The 25172-nt window shown below is 53.4% G+C and overlaps 1 protein-coding gene across 1 annotated transcript in view; it reads right to left on the minus strand.

Annotated features, from left to right (window-relative positions):
* Positions 1 to 25172, minus strand: part of ITGA11 (integrin subunit alpha 11) — a 111512-nt gene that overhangs the window by 61795 nt on the left and 24545 nt on the right. Inside the window, exon 2 of the mRNA XM_032469393.1 lies at positions 20607 to 20718. Coding sequence (XP_032325284.1) covers positions 20607 to 20718 — 112 coding nt within the window. The remainder of the gene's footprint in view (positions 1 to 20606; positions 20719 to 25172) is intronic.

The raw sequence follows: 25172 nt of genomic DNA on the forward strand, positions 1-25172 counted from the left end.
CGAGGCTTGGGCTCCAGGCTTGCTTTTTGACTGCTCCTGTTTTCAGGGTCAACCTGGCACGCGACCAAGTGTTCCAGAGGGACATCCCCTCTGGGACACCACTGCCGGCGAGTGCCTTCTGGAAAGAGTGCCTTGGGGGAAAACCTCGCAGGGTGCCTCTCAGACAATCAGGCATAGCAGGTTCTAGATTAGGAAAAAACAAAACCTGGCCGTCTTCTAGAAAAGCTAACCCCCTGTGTCTTCTAGAAAACGCCCCCTCAGCCTGACCAAGCAGACCCCTCACAACCCGCCATTCTTCAGAGTGGAGCTCTGAGGCCCTGGAGGGGCCCCGGTCACAGAGCAAGACCTTTGGGCTGAGATTCCGGGGGCTAGGTCTTCATCCTGACTCTGTCACCAGCCTGCTGTGGGGCCTGGAGAAGCTCACTGACCCGGGTTTTCTCGACTGTCAAATGGGGTTAACAATTCCAGTCCCGCCTACCTCCAGGGTCAGGGTGGGGAGGCACTGAGAAGCATGAGGGCGTCTACGTAGGTAAGCTGCACACAAAGACCGGAGGCCTCCTAGACGGCATCTGTCCTGCAGTAAGTACACCAAGTTGTCGTGGCCCCCAGTTTGCCTCAAGACCAGGTGGTGTCCTTTTCAAAGACTAAGGGTCACTCCCTCTGTCCCACCCCCGTTCTCCCAAACCTGATTCCTCTCGGGGTCCTTGGCACTTCACGAGGTAGCGGGACGGGGCTTACCATTCCCATAATACAGATGCAGAAACTGAGGCGCGGAGAGGCGAGCTGACTGAGCCCCAGTCTGTTTGTGGTGGAGCTGGCACTGGCTCTCGGGGGCAACTTGCTCTGTGTTGCCCCAAATGTTTCTCTGTCATGAAGGGAGGGCCCGGGCAGCGCTCTCTGCCATTCCTGACTCTCGGCATTGCGTGTGCCTGTCGGGCTTGAGGTTTTGAGGACATGATTCAGTCTCTCTGTGAAGGGTAAGTGACTGAGCGTGGGGAAAGTGTTTGCGTCACCACTGAGACCTGCCAAGTTGCTCGTGGGGTCTGGCAGCCTGGGCACGTCCTGTGGCCTCAGCCTTATATAGCCATCACAGCCTCCAGGCCCCCTGTGCTTCTCAGGGGCTGGACACCCGACACCCTCTGGCGTGGGCACCAGATGGCAAACCCCGAAGGTTGTGGCGAGCATTGAACCCTTTCCGCGGGCTGTGTGCCGTGACTCACCGGCTGTGGGCTCCCAGCCTTCCTCCCACGGAGGCGGGAAGCAGGGCTGTTGTGGATGGGAGAACTGGCGGCAGGCTTCAGCCTCAGCCCTGGAGGACCCCTCCCTGATGGCCGCTTTCTAAGCAGGGACTTCCCAAGTGAGGAGGCGCACCGTGGAGATGGCCACCTGAGGAAGGTGGGATGTGGCCTCTCTGCGTGCTGGCTCCTGGGATCCCAGAAGGACACAGACTAAGGGAAGGGCCCCTGGATCCCTACGTCACACCCTCTCCAACAAGGCCCCATGGGGACCTTAGTCCTGGTTCCACCCTTCAAGGCAGTTTAATCTCCAAGCCTTTTAAACGGCACACCCCTATCAGGATAAAAGGTAGCATGCACCCCAACACGTGCACACTTTCATGTAAATTGTACCCGTGGGCAGCTGTCGGCCTGTGTGCTGAACATCACAATCCCGTCCTCTTCAGATGAAAGACAGCCCTGAATAGAACTTGAGCCATTTCTTGTCTGGACTCCAGCGCACTGCCCTGGACATCCCCTGTGCTGTGCAAACCCATCCTAGAGACCATCCTTTTAAGAGCGAGCACAAACTCCCACCTGCTCCAGGAAACTCTCACTGATTAGCCCAGCCTTTCCCACACCAACCAGCACTTAATTCCTGCTGCCTGCCGAGGCCAGTGCTTTAGCGTTGTAATTCCTTGGGGCCAAGACGCCCGTGTCTGCCCTGCCGCACTAGCGGAGGGTGGTCGTGAAGCCCTGGGTCCCCAGGGGCTGACCTTCCCTTCTGCCTGACAGTCTACAGCAGCAGCAGCTTCAAGAGCTAGTGGCTTCGCCTCGGGTGTGACAGAAGCCTCCAGACTCAGTGTCTGGAGAAAAGGTGGCTGAGAAATCGAGTATTCTCTGTGCACAGAGGGTCCATGCAGTGACCCAGCTTCCATTTAAAGTCAGTGCTGTTGCTTCCCTGGTTTTCCGTTCCCCTCTTCCCATCAGTTCCTCATTTCTGTTCCGGGACCAGGAAATCTGACTCCGTTCCCAGTCGTAGGGACTGAGCATTTGCCGCAGGCCAGGCCGGTGCTACCCCTGGACTGAAGTGATCGCGTCGGGGCAGGCAGGGACGTAAGTCGCCCCAGTCAGAGAGACTCTCAGGACTTCCACTTGGGACTTAGGGGGTCACGTGGTCCCTTTTCCCCGGATGCCATAGTGTGCAGATGCAGGGCCTGAAACTGCTGGCAGCCACCGTGCAATGGTGAGCATCATGAGCCGCTGCAGCGACAGAGGGAGGACTGGGAGAAGCCTCGAGAGGAAAACCCGGGGAGGCAGGAGGGTGTAGCTCAGTGGTAGACTGAGTGGTTAGCACGTGCGAGGTCCTAGGTTCAATCCCCAGCACCTCTATCAAAAAAAAAAAAAAAAATTAAAGATACAAAGAGTTGAGGTCCTAATGATACTGTGAACCCCTGGATCAAACTATGTCTGAAGTGTGAATGCTGCTGGATTTTTCAGCTATATAAGCAATGAGTACCTTTTGCTATATAGCTCTGAGTATTTATAACTGAAAACATCCTAATTAGAGTGTGTAAGGCAAAAAAAAAAGCACATAGTTAAAATTATCCTTGGAAACTTCATATATTATCCTACCGCGAGAGGAACACAGCAGCCAGGACCAACAGGAGAGGAGCAGATACATGTCCCCCAGCTCATGCTCCATCTGTGTGAGTGGTGGGCTGACTTGCCGGCACCACACACGTTACTTCTCTCTGGTTTAACTGGATGCACAAACCTGCCCCCCGGCCCAGCCTGGTGGGGACAGAAACCCCTTTGTTCTGTGTGCTTCTCACACAGCCACATGGACAGGGAGCCTGGCCCTCCAGATGTTTCTGGTTCCTGGTGACTGGCCCTGCAGACCCCCAGAGCTGGGAGGAAACATGGAGGGTCCTCGGGCTAGGCTCATCATGCACCAACGAGGCATTGGAGGCCTGAAGCAGGGAAGTGCTGTGTCTGAGGACTCAGAGTAGATGCGGGCGAGCAGGACCGGTGCAAGGTGTCTTGACAAACAGGGCAGTGCCCCACCAACCCCAAACCTCAGAGGGTGGAAAGCCTGGAGGTGGAAGCTGGGGCCCTAGGCTCAGCTTGGCCTTCTGCTGGCTGTGTCTGGGAGGCAGGAGTGAGCAGCTCCCCAGCAGACGGGCCAGCAGAAGCCATGGGAAGGAAAAGGCCATCAGCTGCTGCGGAAGGAAAGAGGAAAGCCCCCACTGCTGGGCCTGCCCCCGAGGAGGTCCTGAGCCCAGAGGCCCGCACGGCCTGCCTAGGAAAGGTGAGTGTGGGTCACCCGGCCCTGGCCAGCCCGTTTGCCCCTCTCTGTAAGACCCGGACTTCACACCCCAGGACACCCAGTTCTCACCAACTATTCTTTTCGTTTTAATGAATCACTTTTGATGCAATTGAATTGCATTCGATTTTGGTCACCAGAATAGCTTTGGGGCTGGAAGGGCAGACTGTATCTGAGGCTCAGAAGATGGACAGGACAAGCCTGTGGGGAGACACTGGTCAGCCTCAGATCTGCGGCTCCACATCCAGTGCTCTTTCCACCACGGTGAAGAACTGGGAATTTCGGAAAGCCCAGCTCTAGGGGCTGGGCCGCACCCCGCATGGGGAGAGGGCCGCCCTCCCCGGGCCAGCTGGGCCTGGCCCCACTGGGGGCCCTTCCCTTCCTCACCCGATCCCCTCTCCCTACATCCTTCCTCCACTCAAAGCCACTCCAGGCCCTTTGTTCCGTTTCTCTCCTGGCCTCATTTCCTCCCCTGAATCAGACAGAGGCATCGGGGAGGGGCTTCCAACTGAGAAGCAGAGAGCTCAAGAGAACAAAGAGAGACTATTCCTCTAGCGAGGCTGTTTCTCTCTCTCTCTCCATGGAAAATGTAACCCCCTCCAGCCAGCTGAGGACGACGGCTAATGTGCTCAAGATGGGGCTAGGGAAGTGCTGAGTGCAGCAAACCCCGGTCCTGGCTGGGGGTGGGGTGTGGAGAGAGAGCCCACGTGGGGCCTGCCAGGGGAGCAGCACCCCTCGTCTTCCTGGGCTGGTTGGAGGGGCCTGTGGTTCACCCTGGCTCAGACGCCTGGCAGGCCTGGACTTCAGGGGGCTAGGAAGATGAGAACTCCTCTGCTTGCCAGTACAGTCCTTATTCTCCTTGCCTCTAGAAAACCCTTGTCAGAGGTGAGAACCCATGGGGTGTATTTTGAATAACCACGTACACTGTGATGGTTCATTTTGTGTGTCAACTTGACCGGGTGCCCGGTCAAGGGGTGCCCAGGTATTTGGTCACATAGTATTCTGGGTGTGCCTGTGAGGGTGTTTTTGGATGAAATTACCATTCAAATCTGTAACTGAGTAAAGCAGATTGTCCCCCACAATGTGGGTGGGCCTCGTCTAATTAGTTGATGGCCCAAATGGAACAAAAAGGCTGACCCTCCCTGGAGTAAGAGAGAATCCTTCCTAACTGACTGCCTGTGAGCTGAGACATTGGCTTTCTCTTACTCTGGACTCAAACTGAAATGTCAGCTCCTTGCAGGACTCCACCCTGCTGGCCTTCAGACTACAACTACGCTATCAGTAATCTTGGGTCTTCAACCTGCTGACTCACACTGGAGATTCTGGGGCTTGCCAGCCTCCATATCACGTGAGCCTTGCAAGTCTTCTCTCTCGCTCTATGTCTACCTGCCCCATTTCTCGGAGGACCGCTGACGTTTGCACAGCGCTTGTAGGTTCCAAGGCCTTTACAGACGTTATTTCATGTTGCTGGTGACCTGCAGCCTCAGCCACCCACTGATTCTCAAGCATTTATTGTGCTCCTACAAATGCACCAAGCACTGGGGCATGGCGGTGAACGTGACGTGGTCTTCGCCTTCGCCAGGAGAGGAGACAGGCAGGTCAACAGGCCGTTACAGCACAGCATGGTTCTCAAAGTGGTTCTCAGCCCAGTGGCACCAGCCTTTCCTGGGAGCTCATTAGAAACGCAGCACCTTGGGCCCCACCTGAGACCAATGAGGGAGGCCCAGCATCCGAGGGTGAACAAGCCCTCCCGGGCTGCTGCCACACACTCATGGGGAAGCACCACGTGGGGGGGCAGAGGCATGGTGGCTGGCCACCCTCCCTGGGCTCAGAGCCCAGATCCCCTGCAGCAAAGCCCACCTTCTTCACCATATCTCCTGAGGCTGTGTATCACCTACCTGCTGCTCACCTGTCTGCCCACTTTACCAAGGCTGCTATGAATGCTGTGCACAGTTAGGGCTCAGCTCCATTGTCACCTCCCCAAAGAGGCCTTTCCTAATCACCTGTCACTCCCCACCCACCACCCCGCCTCACCTTCCTCATAGCACTCTGCACTCTAGGGTGCTGTCTTCTCCCTATGCCTTTTAATCATCTTTATCTCTCAGTAGAATTTGAACCACAGGGGAGTTAGGACCTTGTCGGTCAGGTCTGTGGCTCTAAGTACCCGAAGAAAGAATGCAGAGCAGCGCCTGGCATAGAATAGGTACCCCAAATATAGTTGTTGAACAAATTAGCTAATCACCTGGCTTGGGAGGACCACTGTGATGTGATAGCCTGCAAATTGGGACCCCTGGCAGCGGGCCCTCCTTTGTCTCCCAACACCTGTTAACTCAGCAGGGAGAGTAGACTGAGCTGTAGCAGAGGAACCAGCAGGCTCCACACCCTGGCTTGATACAAGGCTACTAATTGCCCTGGGCCTCAAGTGTTCCTCTCTGCCAAATGGGACTGACCGTACCACCCAGGGTTTGGAGGGCGGTGGGACCCAGCCCTTGCTGGTCATCAGAATCACCTGGGGAGCTACAAATGCAGATTCCCGGGCACATCCCCCAGAAGATTCTAATTCAGCCAGTCAGGGGATGGGACCTGGGAATCTATCGTTAGAAGCTTCCAGATATGCAGGCAAGACTGGGAGCCCTTGTGTGAAGGATCTGCTGAAGAAGCAGATATGAGGCCCTCTGGACGGATGAAAAAGAACGTGTATTCAGGAAATTTTTACTGCATCTGGGGATCACAACCACGGTAGCCTCCTTGACTGTCCAGGAATGATCCAGGATTGGGTTTTTAAAAAATTTCTTTTGCTTCTTTAGGTCACAAGAAAATACAAGAAATACTTACTTTGGTATAAAAAGAGTACTAACATTTAAAAAATATTATTTAAGTTTTTTTTAGATTATAAAAATAATACATGCTTGTATAATGTTCATAGCACAGAACTGTGCAAACTATATCGTGCAAGGACTTTCCCTCCCCTTCTCAGCCCAGTCCTCTGCAAATAACTACCGTTAGCGGCAGGCATGCAGAAGACGGTCGGCATATCTGCAGGCAATTTAAAAGATGAAACCATTCATGTTGCACACATGGCTCTGCAGTGCACCTCTTCCTCTTCGTCATTTCGTACTTTCCATGTCACTATATATCAATGCCACACTGAGACCTGGTCACTGGGGCCCCTGCCCTGGGTCCTTCTGCGCTGACCCTTCTCTGGCTGTGTCCCTTCCTATGGGGTGAGGAGTCCTAGGGGTCAAGGGAACAGGTACCTAGAGCCCGCATCCGCTGACTCTGGGTGACTGGAATGCCAGAATCTCCTGCTCCAACAGCTCAGGACAGCCCTCATCTGTGGATCTGTCTTTCTGATGGTGAATCACACCACTGCCTGCTGGGGTGTGGACAGAGCTGTGTCGGGTGTGGGGTCCACACGTGTGAGACCCTTGATCACCAAGAGGGACCTGTGGGCCGTGGGCCACAGCCCCCATTTGTTTTCTTGGCCCAGGCCCCCCAGACGTTCAGGGGAACGTGGTGTAGCTCTGCCTTATCCTTTGTAGAGGTTGCTTTCCTTCTCAACCATTCTCTCACCGACGGATATTTAAATTGTTTCCTCCCCTTTCCTCTTGATACATTTTTAGGTGCCTTAAAAAAATTGTCCCATCTCACAAGACTTTTATCAATACTAACAAATAAAAACTCCTCTGTGCACAAGGAGCCGTGCAAGGAGTGGGCAGCAAGCGCGTGCCCTGGCGTCTCGGGCACCGAGCCTGCTCACGAGCACAGCTGTGGACCCCACACGCTTGGCTCTCTGCTCTGCTCTGCTCCTGGGACTTTCTGGGTCCACCTCAGCTTACATCCAAACAGTGTGTTTTCCTAATGCGCAGAAGTGCTTAGAACAGAAGAGGGAAGGTGACCGCAAAGGACACGCTCAACCCATCTGAAGGGAAATGAGAGCCTGACCCACTGACTATGACAAAGAAAGCGGCCAGCCTGCGCCATTTAGCTCAACGCCCCGCCCCTTCTCGCTTTCAGACGCCAGGCTCACAGGGCCACAGTCCGTTTGTCACCACACCTGGCACCCTCACCCCTGCCTCTGTGCGAGCATCCCAAGCCGCTGAACCGGCTCCAGTCCACCCACCCGTCAGTGCCCCTCCCTCCCTCCCTCCTGCGCGTGTGCTGGGTGGGCTCATCTCGTCCTGGGCTTTGCTTCTGTAGTGATTTCTTTTCTAACCAGCATGAGTCACAGTGCTGCATTTTATTTGTTCCAAGAGAAAACAGCAGAGGGCATTTCTGCCCTGCAGTGTGGGGAGCCCACTCTGGGGGCCCAAGCCAGGAAAAGAGCTTAGGGTGTTCCTGAACGAGGTTTCCACAGCAGCGATGGCCGAGGCTGTGCCAGGCCTGATAACGCACCGTCACCGAGGAGGAGGGACAACTTGGACAAGATCTGTCATTCTGCCCAAAGAACAGGTCCCAGGGCCCTTTCCTGGAAACCCCCCAGGGACACCGTATCCTTTCTTGCAAAAGAGGCTGTGCAGGGAACCAGCTTACCCAGCGTCTACCCATGGTAGACACTCCACACACCATCTCCTTTTTCTTCCTCTAAGAACTCCCAGGAATTTGCATCATCATGCCCATTTTACAGATGGAGAAACTGTGGTCCAGGCAGTGGATGTCATGTGTTCAGGTTCCCAGCTTGGAAAACGGCTGAACCAGGAGGGGAACCCAGGGTTGTGTGGTTCTGAAAGCCTAGACTTTTCCTGCAGTAAGGGGGCCACCCTCCGGCGCCTTCACTTATCTGCTGAGGCAGAAGATCTGTGCCCATCTCTTGACATTGCTATAACCTTGCAGAAAAGGGCTGCAGATGAGAGGCTGAAGAGGAGGGAATGGCAGGGCCTGTGGGCATCCCCCTGGCCCGGGCTTCCTAGCCAGTTTTTGTGGATTTACTCCTCAGGGCTTTCCTCCCAGTCAACTTCCACCATCAGTGGGCCTCTGGGTTTAGATATGGAGGAGCCAAGTGAAAATGCAACTTGTGACCTGAGAAGGTCAGTACATAAAGGCACGGCAGGAGAAGTCATGCCTCACTCAAATCAGAGTTTAGTTTAAGCAGATGTCACCTAGTGATCTGGAGACAAGGGACCCGGGATGGTGGGAGAACTGACCCTTTGGCAGTCTTCACACACGCACCAGGTGGAAATCGCACAGGAGGTGGAAACGATGTTGGACTGGGCGTCGGGAGACCTGGGTTTTCAGGGTGACCCTGCTGTAGTCTCTTTCTATCTCTGGGCCTCTGTTTCCTTGCTTGTAAAGTAAGGGATTGGGGCCAAATAATTTCTAAGACCCCTCCCAGGCAGGGGGAGCAGTCCTGGAGGCCAACCCCACCCATGTTCACTGCATGTCCACCTGCACCTCCTGGGCCTTCCCAACCCACCTCTGCCTGTGAGAATCACGGTCCCCTGAAGTCCCCAGCAAAGGTGACCCTCTTTTCAGGCTAAGGAGATAGTCCTGAGTGTGAAGACACCACGTCTTCAGTGAGGCCTCTGGGGAGAGATGGGGTGAATCTGTGTCAGGCAGGTCCCTTCCAACTTTGCCAGCTTAGAGACTGAGGGTACCCATCCTGTGTGACGCCAAGCCTGTGAGAGGAGGTGGAGGTGGTGTGCGGTGCTGGCAGGAGCTGCACTTTGCTTCCAAGCCCAGCAGGTTTCTGGGTCTCCCTCCCCACTGCCTCAAGGTCTGTCTGCAGGGCACCCACCACAGGGCACCCAACCACACAGGCCCTTCAGCATCTGACCACACAAACTCTGAGTTCAATTATTGCAAAGGAATCCAAAAGGACCCTTCAAAAAGATGGGAGGCCGTCTAGGACTCCTTGTGAGTTTGGATAAACCAAAGTCTGTCCTCCCATGGCACAGGGAGACACAGTTATGTTTAAGATGCTCCCTTTTCCCCAAGAGAAGCCTCTGTTTCCCATCAGGACACCCCGGAACTGGGGAAACCAAGGCTCTGGTAGCGACCCACAAGTCTAACGTCCTTCTCAGTCTGGAAGTCCTTTCTCCACTTTCCCTTGGCTTCCAGGACCTGCCTCTCACTACCCTGTCCCTCTGTGCACAAGCTGGGTGGTACCCTGAGGGCAGTGCCTCAGGCTAGGCGGCCTGGGCCAGGCTCCTTGCTCTCCCCGCAAGGGTGCAGTCGGGCTCACGAGACTAACAACACACGGCAGCTCCGTGCAGGAGCCAGGAGGCCAGCAAGGTACCGGGACCGGCAGCCTCCTTGGCTTTGGCCACCCTCCCCTCCAAAGCCCTCTCTCGCCATTTCCATCAGAGACTCCGGAGCAGGAGCCCAGAGGGGAGCGGAGAAGTCGGGAGGGGAGGAGGGATGGGGATGGGGCGGGGCTGAAGGGACAGAGGGGAAGAACAGTTGAGGAAGAAGGCGCAGGGTAATGGTTGCAGAAACCAGGAAGAGGAAACAGGCAAAGAGAAGAAAAAAGAAAACTTAAAAGTGGGAGGAGGCAGGGGAAGAGCAAAGAGAGACGGGAGCGCCTTCAGGTGGATGGCGATGATGAAGGAGCAGGCCCTCTTCCGTCCTCCCAACCCCTGCTCCCGCCGTCCCCAGCTGTCCCCGGGCTCCCTCCTCCCCATTTCCCCATACGTGGGGACCACGACACAATTCAGGTCATGTTGTTTCTGCCTGCTGTCACCAGCTTAAGAAACCAAGAACAGAATCTCCAGGCTGTGGTCTCCAGCAGCACCAGCACCACCCGGGAACTTGTTCAAAGAGCAGACTCCCCGGTCCCACCCCAGAGCAACGGGAATCAGAAACCCTGGAGGTGGGCCGGCGGTGCTAGCGGATTCTGATGCAGCCGAGTCCTGAGAGCCAGTGCGTGAGTGGAAACTGCCAATGCTGCAACGAGTCCTCGTCAGAACTCTGTGCTTCCTCCGTGCGCGGGGACATGCGCCGCGAGACTTACGTCTCAAGGGCTCCAGGCCTGTGAGTTTGCCCGGAGCTGCAAGCTCCCGAGCTGGGCCCCTCGGGCTGCTCCTGGGAAAGGTACGCACAGATGAGCCCTCAGGGTGCACCCCGCCTCCCCAGCTGGGGATGAGCAGCCCCCCTTCCTCCTCTGCCCTCTAGGACAGATCTGAGAGTCTCGGCCCTGACCTCCCCTCAAGCTGAAGCCCCCAGTCCCCGGCTGCCAGCTGTCCCGGGGCACTCAGATGACCCTTGGATACTTCCAACCAGTGGGGCCAAAACTTAGGTCACCTGTTAGCACAAAGTCTCTCTCCTGTTGCTGGATTTTACTTTTCTGCTTTCTCACTATCTTCCTAGTCAGCAAGACAAGTCCTCAGCCATCCTTCACCCAGTTCGTCTCTGACCTTGAGCCCTTTCATTCTTGCCCTGCTCACTCTACTCCAGCCACACTCCCTGCTCCTGGGACATCTCAGCACCTTCCCACCCCAGGGCCTCTGCACTGGCCAGTCCCACGGATGCCTCAGACTCTCCCTCTCCTTCGGGGCTCTGACCGCTGTCGCCCCAGCAGCACCAAGTCCTTTCCTGGTGGCCTGTGTAGGACAGCAGCACTCGCCCACACTCCCTGCTCCCTAGGCCCCCTTCCTGCCCAATGCTTCTCCATTGCACGCAAGGCCATCTGACAGATGAGGGGCAAACCAATCCTGGGGCTTGCCCCTCTAGAAGAAGAGGAGTCCCATCAGGACAGGGACTTTCAGTTTTGTTCACTGCTGAATTCCCAGGACCTAGCACAGGTTCTCAAGAACGGATGAATGAACTACGGACACTCATAAAACAGGCCCTTTCCTCCAAGCCCCACCCCTGAGGCCCTCCACTCACCTAGACGTCTATAGTTTCCCACCAGACTCTCCCCTCCAGGGTCTCCTCCCGCAAGCCCATCCTCCACATGGCAGCCAAAGTGATCACCCTAAAAACTAGAACTCTGGTGAGCCACTCTCCTGCTCTAAAACCTTCAGTGGCTCCCCACTGCCTCCCAGATACAATCCCCTGTCTTTGGTATTTAAGAACCTCTGTGGTAGCCCCCGCCCCCAGCCCCGCAGCCAGTCTCTGGAACAGTCCCCCACCTAGTCCTGCTGAATGAGAAATCCACTCTCCCTCTGCATGAACTCCTGCCGTCCTGTCTGCATGTCTTGGTATTTATCTTTGGGGACTGGGGCTCTGTGAGCATGTGTCCTCTCTTGCTGGCTGGGTTCGGCATTTTTATGTTAATCTCCTAGTGAGGGGTCCTGGGACATCACAGCCTCGGCTCTTGTGGGGCCAGCAGTGTAGCTGGTGGGGAGAGACCCGCCGTGGACGACTGTTCCCTGGCCAGCCTCGGGCCCGGGGCTGCCTCTGCGCTGTGCCGCCTTGGGCCTCAGGAGATCTGGGTCCCAGACCCGGCTCTGCCAGCTACTGGTCATGTTCTCTCTCTCTCTCTCTCTCTCTCTCTCTCTCTCTGAGTCTCGGCCGCCTCATCTGTAAGGTGGCGACAAGCCTGCTTCCCTTACAAGTTGCTCATGTGCCTGAGCCTGTAGCCCGGGGAACTCACCACGCCCTCCTGTTCTCCAAGCCCACTAAGGTCCCCAGGGGTCCCCTCTCGGAACCAGTAGGCGATCCGGCTCTGCTTCCCAACACCCGGGAGGGGAGGTGGCGAAATGCTCTGCCTCGCTGACAGCTGAGGCTTCTCTCTCCCGGGTGAAAGCTTCAGTGATAAGTGCGAGGTTTGTGGGGCCCAGCTCTGTTTGTTCTCAGCACCAGGAGGCTTCCTGCTCCAGCAGACCAAAGGCTCAGAGACGCCCTCTGTAAACCCTACACCAGGGCTTCTGGGACATCAAATGGTCTTAAAAACTAACCGACTTAACGATTTCAATGTACGTGTGTTAGAGTCACGTGGATGAAACTTCCCTGAAAACACACAAGGACTTAAAGAGCAGGGGCGGAGAATACTCGGCCCGAGGGAATTTGTTTTCTCTTTTTCTTTTTGTGCGTCTGTGAGTGTTGTTATTGTTGCTAAAACCAAGGCGGCGTGTGGAAAACTGTTCAAGACACCTGCAGCACTGGTGTACAGTCAGTTTGGCTTAGATTGAGCTCTGAGTTGGGAACGCAGCCAGCAGGAGGTGAAGGGTTAAGAAAATAAAGCAGCAGCCCCACTAGATCTGTCCCCTCACCCTCCCACATTTGCATCTAGGTCTGGTGCACTTAACATTCAAAGGCTGGGGGCAGGTGTGGGGGAGGGCAAGGCTCAGTGGTAGAGTGACTGCTTTGCATGCAGGAGGTCTGGTTCGACCCTCAGTACAGTACTCCCTTAAAATAAATAAATAAATAAACCTAAGGACCTACCCACCTCCAAAAACAAAACCCTAAAATAAAATAAAATAAAATAAAATAAAATAATAAAATAAACTCGTCCCTTAAAGATAAAAACTGAAAACAAAAAGGAGGCTCACAGCCTGATGAATGGGGGCCTGACCTCCCTGGGACACAGCTGGTGGGTCCTTCTCTGTGGCAGTGTTGGGACCTGGATTTTTGGGCAGGGCCTGGGGGGTGAGGTTGTTACCCGCTGGCATCTCCCTACCCTCGGTGGAGATGGTGGTCCTCAGGAGGCCCCAGTCTCCCTGCCAGAGTCTCCTTGGCGCTCTTTAGAACACAGATCCCCTGGCCCCGCTGCAGGCCCCGGAGATGCAGACCCAGGTGTGCCAGCTCCACCTTAAGCGCTGGAAGCCAGGTCCACACCCAGGAGGGAGAAGAGCCTGGGTCAGAGGGAGCCTCTGGACCAAGTCTCCAGAGGCCTGACCGCAGGTCTGGTGCTTGCTGGCTGCAAGCCGCTCAGTCCTCCATTTCCTGCTTTACTGATTACAAAACACATGCAAGTCCGGGGTATTATCTGAGCCTTCCTAGCACCCTGAGAAAGGTAAATTCATAGCCATTTTGTGTATGAGCAAACAGAGGTGCAAGGAGGCTGAATGAGCTTCTCCCAAGGTCTTCCTCCAGGTGCAGTCTTTGGATTTCAAACCCCTGCTCCTGCCCTTCCTCTGAGGTTCTTCCTGATGTGGACATCGATCAACACGCACCCCTGGAGTCCTCCCTGCGCACAACTGCCAGCCAGTGTCCCCCAGACTTCTCTTTTCCCACGACCAACATCCACAGGGTCCTTTGTCTGAACAGAACTCTTGGAATGCTGCCTGCAGGACAGGAAAGACAGGGGCTGGGGAGAAAGCAGAGAGGGAAGCAGCCAAGCAGGATGTGCAGCGGGGTCCACACAGGTGAGGACAGGGATTCCTGAAAGGCCCTGTGTGCGCCCATCTGTCCTGCATGAGGTGCAGCTCCCTGGGTCTCCAAGGCCTCTGTTTCCCTTGGCCCAGTCGGGGCAGAAAACACGCTGGGCCAGTGGCTGCAGTGCACGCCAGCCCTCCCCCAGCATGCCCCCAGCTGCTCTCAGATCGGCAAGAGCGGCCGCGAGTCAATCCTACTGCGCCCTTCGGCCCAACTAAACCCAAGACCCCATTCAAGCCCCCCCCCCCCCGTCCTCGGAAGCCCTTCCGGAGCCCCCCAGCCACAGGCTGAGCTTCTGCCGTGAGCAAGAGGCTAGTGGGAGACGAGGCTAGTGTCCAATGGGGAGTGGAGCCTGGGCCCACGTGACTCCAAGACAAGGCAGGAAGAGGCCGTCGGGGAGAGGGCTTGGGAGGTGAGGCCGCCCTCACAGAAGAAGCAACCCACGAAGGTGAGCGTAACTAACCCAGGCTGTGTTTGTCACATTGTGTCTTGCATTGTTTTTAAATTATTTCAAGGATATTAGTGTTGCCTCCTCAACTGGTCTGTGAGCTATTTGAGAGTGGAACCATGTCTTACTCATACCAGTGCTTTGCAGAATCTAGTAAAATTTATTAACATAAGCTTAATAAACAAATATTGGTAGAAAAAATTCAGTCTTGGAAAAGTCAGTTCCATTTAATCTTTAACCCTTCCTACCAGGCAGAATATATGGATGCTGCGTGCTTTATTCCTGGGCTGGCTGAGAAAGGCCCAAACCATTAACTCAGTCTTTCAAAGCATGTTCTTTTGAGCACCTGTGAATTGTCAGGGAGCATACCCCTGACGTCAGGAAGAAAGACAGTGAAATGGCAATTACTATCCATTCTGATCGCTGTCGTGGAGCGGAAAGCCCCGAGTTCTGTGGGGACAACTAATCTGCTGATGGGAGGGGGTGGTCAGCGGTTTCCCAGAGAAGTGATGTTTAAGGTGGTAAAAGAACATGACTTTCAATCCCAGCTATAAACAACTGTGAAAGCTAAATAAAACACAGGAAACAACTATCTTCAGGCTCTGGACGGAATCAGCGCAGAGCTCAGTACGTGGGAAAAGGGGGGCACGGGAACTAAGCCCGCACGCACCCAGGCTCCTCTGTGAGGGCCCCTTCCCCGCAGCTCAGGGGCACAGTCCAGAGAGCGGCAGTCCTGCTGGGTGGGGGAGGCAGCGATCGATTGCAGCTGGGGTGGCAAAGACGACTGGGATTTGCTGGGAGCGGGCAGAATGGGGGGGCCACAGGAAGGAGCCCGTGAAACTCTGCTGAAACCTTCCTTCAGGGTCCTTGGCTGACCCCTAAGCTGTGCCTGCACAGTGTGAGCTTCTGGGAAACCTGTCAGAGAAGAGCCATGGGGGGCAGAGGTTTTAGAGGCTGCCCAGTGGTTGGGAGATTTGCGGGTTCCTGCCCCGTCAGAATAGAGAAATTCTAATGAATGCTTTGGGCTTTCAGTCGAGACCCCCCCAAAATTCCACACCCTAGGAGTAAAGACCATGCCCTAGGAGTAAGGGCACAGCTAGATGACACCTGCCCTAACCAAGGCCCAAACCAAGCTGTGTAAGATCCAGGTGGTTTCACCAGTATTTTAATTGCCTATCAGCACAAAATGTAGCATTATTTAACCTGAACACTCCTGCGGGCAGCACTGCTAGGCCAGGCAGAGAGAACAGGAGTGCCCAGGAGGCAGGGCCCGGCAGGGCCGTCCCTCCCTGCCTCTCCCCCCAGCCCCTGGTCCACCTGACTCCTGGGCAGATGCCGCGGGTACTGCCTGGGCACCAGCAAGGAGACCGTGTGTGCACTTGGTGGGAGGACTGTTACTGCTCTATTTCCAGCAGACACGGCTCTGGGAGAAAGCAAGTGCTGGCTTTCACCTGTCTGGGACGGGCAGTGATCTGGGCCGCTGTCTCTGAAGCATCGGTCTCCCAGCCCTGGCTTCCCAGTGATGACAAGATACGGGGTGCCCATGCCCCACGAAACCAGATGCCACCACTTTGAGGAACCAGCCCGCTGTAGCCCGAGCCTGGCGGCAGGTGCCCCACTCAGCACTCTGCTGAAACAGGACAAGCACACCCAGCAGCTGGCACACGGGAGGAGCTGGATGCGAACCACCATCCCACGTGGTTTACACAACCGCGGGCACACATCTCCCTGTAACCACGCACAGCACCCTCACCCGCGCTGGGGCTCCAGGCCTCAGGAGCCTAACCCATTCTCACCCTCCATCAGCCAAACCAGCCTTTCGTACAGTGCCCGGGGTGAGTAGGTAGCAAGGGTGAAGGAAGCCGTTTCCTCATCCGGCCAAAATCAGGCTGACTCTTTCTGCCTTGATTCCAGGGCAGCAAACACACCCTGTGGGGCCCCGGCCAGCACAGAACACAGCCTCCTGGGGACCAGACCTCCTGTGGACTCCTGTGAACACAGGCACACCAAGCCCCAATGGTTTCTCCTCTCTGAGAAGCAATGAGAGCGGTACTGTTTACTATCATAAAATAATACACTACAGGATTGTACACCTAAAAATAGTTACGACGGTAAATTTTCTGTTACGTGTATTTCACTACAACTAAAAATTAAAACTTTTAAAAAAGTAGCATTATTTAAAGGAAAGTGATAGTCTACAGCCTGTGCCGTGTACTATTCACAATGTTCAGCATAGAATGAATGAATGAAATAAAACAGACAAAGAGTCAGAAAGAAAGTCATTGACAACCATAAGGTAAAACAATCATTAGAAGCAGACCCAGAGATGATCGAGATACTGGAGTCAGCCGAGAAGGACTTCAAAACAACTATGGTTAATATGCTTTTTTTTTTTTTTTGGCGGGGGGGAGTTAATTAGGTTTATTTATTTATTTTTTTTTTAACAGAGGAACAGGGGACTGAACCCAGGACCCTGTGCACGCTATGCATGTGCTCCACCACTGAGCATATCCTCCCCCTTTGATTAATATGCTTTTTAAAATGGAGTAAAAGATGGGTAAATGGGAGAAATATAGATTATTCTAGTAGAATTATAGTCTGTAAAAAAAGAATGAAATGGAAATTCATGAGTTGTAAAATAAATAAAGATCACATTGGATGCATTTATCTGGGTAATACACCTCAGGCACATAGAGACAAAGTTCCTGAGAACACACTAATGAATAAAATCCTATACATATATATATCCTATACATACATATATGAATACATGACGACCAAGTGAAGTCTCTCTCAGGCATACATACTGCTTTAATATTCAAAAAAATCAATGAGTATAATTAACAATATTAACATAATAAAGGAGATCATATAACATCTCAATCTTTGCAGAAAAAGCATCTGGTAAAATTCAATACCAATTTACATACACATACACACACACCTCTCAGAGGGCTAGGAATAGGAAAAAAACTTCCTTAATCTGAAGGTATCTACAGTAAACAAATGAATAAACTACAGTTAACATCTTAGTTAATTGTCAAAGATTGAAATTTTTCCCTCCAATAAGAGAAATAAGAAAAGCACATTCAGTATAACAACTTTTATTTAACTTTGTACTGAAGGTCCTGGCTATTGCAATTAGGTGAAAAAAATGAAACACCAGCTATGAAGACTGGAAAACAAGAAATAAAACTATAATTATTTCAGATGATCTGCTTGTATACAAAATTCAAAAGAATCTACAAGCAAACTATTTGAAATAATAGATGAATTTAGTAAAGTTCCTGGATATAATATAAATACACAAAAATAATTCGTATTTTTTATACTAGGAAAAAGTGGAAAATGAAATAAGAACATTCTATTTTAATCAGCATAAAATATCAAGCACCTAGAAATTAATGTAATAGAATATATGCAAGAATTTTATACTGAAAATTTCAAAGCACTATTGCTTCGAAAATTTTTGAAATTTAAAAAAATTAAATAAATGGAGGAATATATATGTTCATGGTTTGGAGGACTCAATTTTTCAAAATTGAAGTTTAGTCAATAGACTCAATATTACTAAGATTTCATTTCTTCCAGTTCAACTTGCTCTATAGATTCAATGTAATCCCAATCAAAATCTCAGCAAGTTTGATTAAGGGAAATTGACAAGCTGGTTCTAAAATTCATAAGGAAATACAGAAGATCCAGGATAGCCAAACAATCTTGTCAAAGAAGAACAGATATGGAGAACTCATACTAAATTCAAGACTTACTTTGAAGCTACAGTAACCAAGGCAGCTTTCTCTTCTATGGACTAGAACAGAGGCTAGAAATAGACCCATACATACAGGGTCACCTGATTTTCACCAAAGACAACACTACAATTCAGTGAGGTAATAGTCTTTTTACAAATGGTCCCAGATCAACTGGCCACCCACATTAAAAAAAAAAAAAAAAAAAAAAAAAAAAAAAAAAAAACCTTTGAACTTTATCTCACATCTCACACAAAAATTAATTTGAGATGAATTACTGACTTAAGTGAAAAAGCAAGAGCATCAAACTGCTGGAGGAGAACATCTTCACGATCTTGGGAGAGCCAACAATTTCTTAAATGGGACACAAGACACACTAACCATAAAGAAGACAGATACATCAGAGTTTATTAAAGCTAAGAATTTCTGTTCATGAAAAGATACCACTAAGAGAATGAAGAGGCAAGCTACAGACTGGAAGAAGTTCTTCGCAATGATTTTTCTCTGACAAAGGATTTGTATATAGAATATACTTTTAAAGTCCTATAGATCGATAAGAAAAAGATACACAACATAATTTTTTAAATGGGCAAAAGACTCCATCAAACCCTTCACAAAACAGGACACCAAAATGGCCGATAAATTCACAGAAAGCTGCTCGACATCATTAGTCATTAGCAAAATGCAAATTAAACCTCCAGTGAGATACTACCACATACCACCAGCACGGCTAAAATTAGTAAGACTGGTAACACCAAGTGCTAGTGAGGGTGGGAAGCAGCTGGAGCGCTCTTATGTTGCTAGAGAGAGTTTAAATTGGTAAACTGTTTTGGAAAAAATGTTGGCAGATCCTACGAAAGCTAAACGTACACCTACCCTTTATCTCAGCGATTCTATTCCTGAGTCCATACCTATAAAAATGAGTGCATATGTTCATCAGAAGACACGTGTAAGAATGTTGACAGCATCTCTATTTGAAATAGCCAGAAATGGAAACAATCCAAAGACCCATCAATGGTAGAATGAATACACCAGTTGTGGTGCATTGCTGCAGTGGAATGTTACACACCAGTGAAAAAGCATCAGGTACGAAACAGTTAACAATATGTTAAACCTCAAAGACATAAATGCTGAGTAAAACAGGTCAGGTACAAAGGAGGACTTACTGTGTGATATCACCTATATGAAGTTCAAAAACAACAAAATGAATCTGTGGTGATAGGAGTCTGGAAGGGCACAGAGGAACTTTCGGGGGGAGCTGGCCACGTCCTATACCACTTTCTGGGAAGTGATCCTGTGGGCATATACATGCATAAAAGTTCACTGAGCCGAACCCGTATGATGTCTCCACTTCACTGTATCTAAGTTCTACCCTGATGGAAAGATAATAAGGAAGGTATTTCTTTACAAAAAAATCCATGAGAGAATTAGCCAGACTGGAGTGATAGGGCGCATGGGGAAGGCAGGAGAGGTCAGCATGGGCGGAGGGAACCGTGGGTGCAGAGAAGGTCTGGAGAACTGGAAAACAGAAATTCTGCAACCTGGTAGCGTGTGGAGGGCAGGAAAGGAGGCAGGGAAGCAGAGGAGAAGGCGGAAGCCACAGTGGGAAGCGGAAAGGTAGGACCCGTGGCCAGTGACCACGTGGCCCCTTGACTTGGCAAGGGCTTCCAAGAGGGCCAAGCAGCCTCTCCATCTCAGGAAGGAAGGGAGGCCTTGCCCCTGCCAGGTAAAGCCAACCGGTGGAGGAGAGCAGTGGCTATCAGCACACGTGCAGGAGGGCTCGTACGGGGGGTGAAAATGCTCTAAAACCGATTCGTAGGAATGGCTGCACAGCCTGGTAAATGTATTTTTTAAAAAATCACTGAAACAAAAGGTCCTGCTGTATAGTACAAGGAACTATATTCAACATCTTGTAATAGCCTGTAATGAAAAAGAGTATGAAAAGGAATATATATGTAAAACTAAATCACTGTGCTATACCCCAGAAATTAGCACAACGTTGTAAACCAACTAGACTTCAATTTAAAAAATAATAAGAAACAAAAAGTTTAAACATCACTGAATTGTACCCTTGAAATGAGTACATTATATAATATGCAAAATGTAACCCAAAGTTATTTTAGAAAATCGGAGGCAGACCCTTCTCTCGTCTTGACTACCCCCCACCCCAGAGGGGTCCAGAGGGATCTTTCTGGCCCTCACCCCCTCTCAGTCTTGTCCTCACTTCCCTTTGCCTCACGGTGCCTGTGTTTTAGCTTTGAGCACACTCACACCCATCCCCTGAGAGACACCCCTCAACGGCTCTCCGAGAAGCCAGGACCAGAGGCACTGCTCTCACTGATGAGACCCTGAGGCCCCGAGAAGGGATGGGAGAGTGACTACTGGTTCTCAGTGCCTGCCACCTGTGCTGCCAGAGGAGGAGGGGTGTTCCCATTTCTCAGATGAGAAGATCGAGGCTCAAGATTTCACAGATGGCAGATCCTAGGCAGCCCCTGACCTGCCAGGACAAGAAGTCAAGCCCCTGGGAAGAGGGGCGTCTGCGTGTGAGGGCCAATGCGAGCAGCCGATGGAGGGCTGGGGGGCGCAGGGCTGGGGGGGCAGTAGCTCTCACTCACCACTTCTTGCCGCTGATTTCATGCTGCTGCACCGTGTAGCCGAAGAAGGAGGCCCGGGAGCCAGGGATGACGCGGGGCTTCCTGGTGTCCACGTTGAAGGTGTCCACGAGCCCTGGGAGGGGAGAGGAGAGGAGTCAGGCAGGCGGAGCTCCGGCCCACTGGCCAGTCACCTATATCGGAGGGTCTCGGCTGTGGCAGAGGATGTTCCTCTATCCTTGGGGAGTCCCCAGGTTGGATGACGTAGTCCCTGTTGGGGGAGCCATCACTCTGATGGGAAAGGCCAGCCCTGCCCTGGGGAAGCCAATCTGATGGGGGAGGCATAGGTCTAAAACACTCTCTTAGAGAGACCAGACAGGTGCGAGCGGAAAGCCCCAGTCCCTCCCTGAGAGAAGTCCCAGTCTCCCGGGGAAGAGGCAGTCCCCTCCTTCCTCCTTTGCTGCCTCTAGCTTCTGCTGGTCTCCTCTTCCATTACTGTTTGCTTTTCTCTCTCTTTTCCCTCGTCTCCTCCTCCTCCCTCTCCTTCTCTCTTCTCTTACCTCTGCCAGCTAAAGGGCTGGGGAGCTGACTTCCCACGTCTCCCATCCCACCCCCAAGTCTGGGGTCCTGGCTGACCACCTCCTTCTGAACCCATCTGCAAAGCTCCGCCTGGCTTCAGCTGGGACCACAGCTTGGCTGGGGCGGCCGAGGCAAAGCAGAAAGTCCTGTAACCCTTTCACCCTGGCCCCCAAGGTCTCCCCTGTGTGGTCAAGTCACATGTCAATTAACCATTTCCACCTGGTGGAGAGCCTTGGGGCACTGTGATTAAGGCCTCTGGTACAGAAACAGTGAGTTTCTTCCTTCTATGCTTCCTTTTTGCTCAGCAAATGGATACAGTGGCCAAAAGTTCCATCATCAGAGTCACAGAGTTAGTCCTCAGAGGTGACACCAGAACACCTCAGATTAGGGTGTTAGGCACGTTAGATCCCACTTAGCTTAACCACTGCCTGTTAGTGCTGTCTGGAGTGCTGAGTTAGGAAAGATCCTGAGGTCAAGTATGGGCTCAGTGGGCAAGACCAGTGTGATCAGTGAGCAGCAGTGCCTGCTGGGGACACGGGAGAGGACGGGGCAAGTGGCTATGTGGCTGCCAACCCTGCCTCCAGGACTGCGAATCTGCCACGTGCACTCAGCGAGGGTGGGGAAGGAGGGAATGTTAACCACGACTGCCTTATTTACAAAGCCCAGCCCACGAATGGGCGTATCAGACTGCTTAGCAGCAGGCGTCCTTGGGGAAGGGGGCCTGGTCGAGTGGACACAGCGGGGGGGAGGAGCACAGGTCCTTGGCTGATGAGGTCGTGTCACAGAGAAGAGAGACACCAGGGTCCCCTGTGCAGAGCTGGGAGGTGACGGAGGGGTCAAAAGGAAGTGCAGTGCAGATGAGGAGCACGCTCGCCAGCTCTGTCCTACGAACGGACACGCACATGCACACACGTGTGCACACGCTCCCGGAGAGGCACACGGGCAGGCACGCCTGCCCGCACAGACTCCAACTCGCGTCTGCACACACAGGCACACGCACTTTCCCCGCCTGGGGGCAACACTCTTTCTGGCTCGCTGGTGCCCCCGGAGATGTCCCCTGGCAATCCCTGGCCCTCCCCTTCCTGCATCTGAACCCAGCAGAGGGAGGTGGTCCTGAACAAGAGGACGGGATGCTGGGCAGTCGGCAAGTCCAGACCCACCAGCCACTCCCAGGCCCGCAGAGGGTGAGTGCTAGTGAAGCCGAGGCCATAAACTGTGTCTCTGGGGACTTCTTCACCATCAGTGCCTCTTGTGCAGACACAGCCAGAAGCACCCCTCCAGGACCTGCCACATCCTGTCACTCCTTAGCTCCATACTCCCTCCCACTCACAGTCAAGCCAAACTTCACCTGCAAGGCCCTGCGTGAGCCCCGCCCTATTCCCTCTGCCCCTCCCTCCCCGTCCTCCCCTCCAGCCACACCGCCCCCTCACTGCTCCTAGCTGTGCCGGACCCCCTCCTCCACTCCACGTCTTTGCTGGGACGCCCCTTCCTGGGTTCCCGCAGGGCTCAGTCCCTCAAGTCCTCAGTGTCTCTGTCTCAACGCCACCTTGTCCGTCACCGGGACACCATGTCACTCTCACCCCCCATAACTTCTTTACTCTTCACATGGCACTTATCACTGACTTGCTACACACTTATCGGCTTATTGTCACACGGATGATACTCCATAACATTCTTGTGTCCTCTAAGTGCCCAGAGGCACAGCTGTCTCCTCACTCTTGCGTCCTTAGTGACTCAAATAAAGATCCACCTGGTAGCGGTCAACAGATATCAGCTAACTGGTTAGAGACGACGACCCCGCATTTGGCTGCGATGCTGTCTCCCCTCAGCAAAGAGAAGGACGAAAAACATTCCCTGGGCAGCACTGGCATGTTCCAGGCACTGTTCCCGGGATCTGATCATTAACTTTGTATTAATTAGTTAAATCTCACACCAACCCTGTGAGACAGACATTACTATAAACCTCTGAGAGGTTAAGCAATTTACCCCCAATCACTCAGCTGGGAGGAGATTAGTGCAGGTCCATGAGCAGGCAGTCTGGGGGCACTGGGGTGCCGCGTGACCACTGGGAGAGCAGCCTGTCTAGGAGGCCCCGCCAGGGGCGGGGAACACTCCTTTCAGAGAAAGGGATCTTCCCTCTTGCCGCAGGCCCCTCACCCCCCCACCCCCACCCCCACCCCCACCCCCGCCTGTGGGTGTGGCTGGGAGCAGCACCCAGGAGAGCAAGCAGGCTCCTCCCTCACCCAGGGGGCTCCGCTAGGACCAGTCCCGCCCCAGCGCCCTCACCCGACTCCCTGGGGACAGGGGATCTGGCCACAGGGAAGGGGACAAAAGCTCTCAGGACTGGGACTTTAAGTTACAAAGTGCTGGCTTCTTCCCTGAGTCGGCATTCACTTATGACCAAACCAAACAGAGAGTGGACTTCCTAAAAGTGTGGTCAACTGACACGCTGACCTTGGCTCCCCCCGATGGCGGGTGGCTCTCATGCCTGGGGAACGTACCCTTCTTGGAGACTGACGAACCCCGAACACCAGCAAAACAAAACAAAGCTGTTTCTGATGAGAGTCAACAAGCCGACGGCAGAGGCACCAGGGCCTGGGTGGGTGCCCGCCACTTCTCCGTCCTCCGTGCTGATGACGGAGGCGGAAAGCCACACTTCCTGGGCTGCGCTCCTGTGGACCGTGGCCAAAGTCCCTGTCTAGAACCTTATCTGTCTTTTGTAACAGCATCTACCAGTCCCAGGACGGCACCAAAACCACAGCATGGAGCCTGAGCATCGCTCGGTCTCAAACCTACCACTCCAGGCGAAGGCGGAGGCCGCCGCCCTGTCGCCAGGTGGGGCGGGCACAGTCCCGAACGCCCAGGCACGCTGGCTGGCGCGCCTGTTCAACGCGGCCGCCCCACGTGCCTTCGAGTTTGAGGAGCCTCCGTTTGGCGCCACGCTATGCGGCTCCCCCCTGCCCCAGCCCCACCCGCACTGCTGCCACCAGTTCCCCAAGTCTCCACGTGGCCCCAGGCCCCTCCGAGCCTCCCAGCCTGTCTTGTCAAGTTTCCCTCTGGCTCCCTGCAGTCCAGGTGCCAGGGCCTCCTTCTGCTCCCTGGGGGCACCTGGCTTGCTTCCTCCCATCTTGGGGCCTTTGCATGTGCCGTTTCCTCTGCCTGAGCCTCTCTGAGGAACTTCCTACCACATTCAGGTCTCAGCACGAAGGTCCTATCCTTCCTCCCTCCCCAGGAAGCCTCCCTGCCCCCACCCCCCATTACATCAGATCTTGCCTAATGACCTCATCACCCCTGTACTCTCTAACAGGTGACCCAGGACGCCTCCTTTCCTTTTCAGTTAATTATACACAACAGGTGTGACCATTTGATGAGTACCATCTCCCCTTCAGGACAGTGGCTCCATGAGGGCACGATGGAGTCTCTGTGGTCACTGCTGGATCCAGCACTGAGCCAGGGGCTGGCCTCCAACACTGCTGGGGGCAAGCAAGACAAGAAGACAGGAGGGACCCTGCCAGTGTGGGGGCGTGGCCTGGGAGACTGTGCAGCAGTCACGAGGGTGCGGAGCTGGGAGGAGGAGGCTGTGGTGGGGTGTCAGGAAGCTTCTGGAGCTATGTCTGGCCTTGAAGGGTGCGGCGCAGGGACCGGTGAGGTGGCCCAGGGTGACAGGCAGGAATTCCCAGTGCGATCAGCGGGCCAGCAAAGAAGACAACAGCCTGCCTGGGCCAACGGTCCAGGGACCGCCCGGGTCCTCCTGCCTTCCTGCCAGGCTCCCCGAGGGCGAGGCCAGGCATGGAGAAAGCACAGTCTTTCATTTCTCTCATCGCTGCTGCAGGGCTGGGGACAATGTGTTGAACTCAAGTAGAAGACTCAGCTCTGTCTAACAACGGCAAGCAAGGACCGTGAAGCATCCCCACTGACGCTGGGCTGGGCCGCATCAGGCCCCAGGTTCTGTCCAGGAGGCCTTGTCTGTTTCTGCTCGCCGACTTGCACTTCAACCATCAGTGTGAGAAC

Source organism: Camelus ferus, chromosome 27 (genome assembly GCF_009834535.1).
Source record: "Camelus ferus isolate YT-003-E chromosome 27, BCGSAC_Cfer_1.0, whole genome shotgun sequence".
NCBI classification, from domain to species: Eukaryota; Metazoa; Chordata; class Mammalia; order Artiodactyla; family Camelidae; genus Camelus; species Camelus ferus.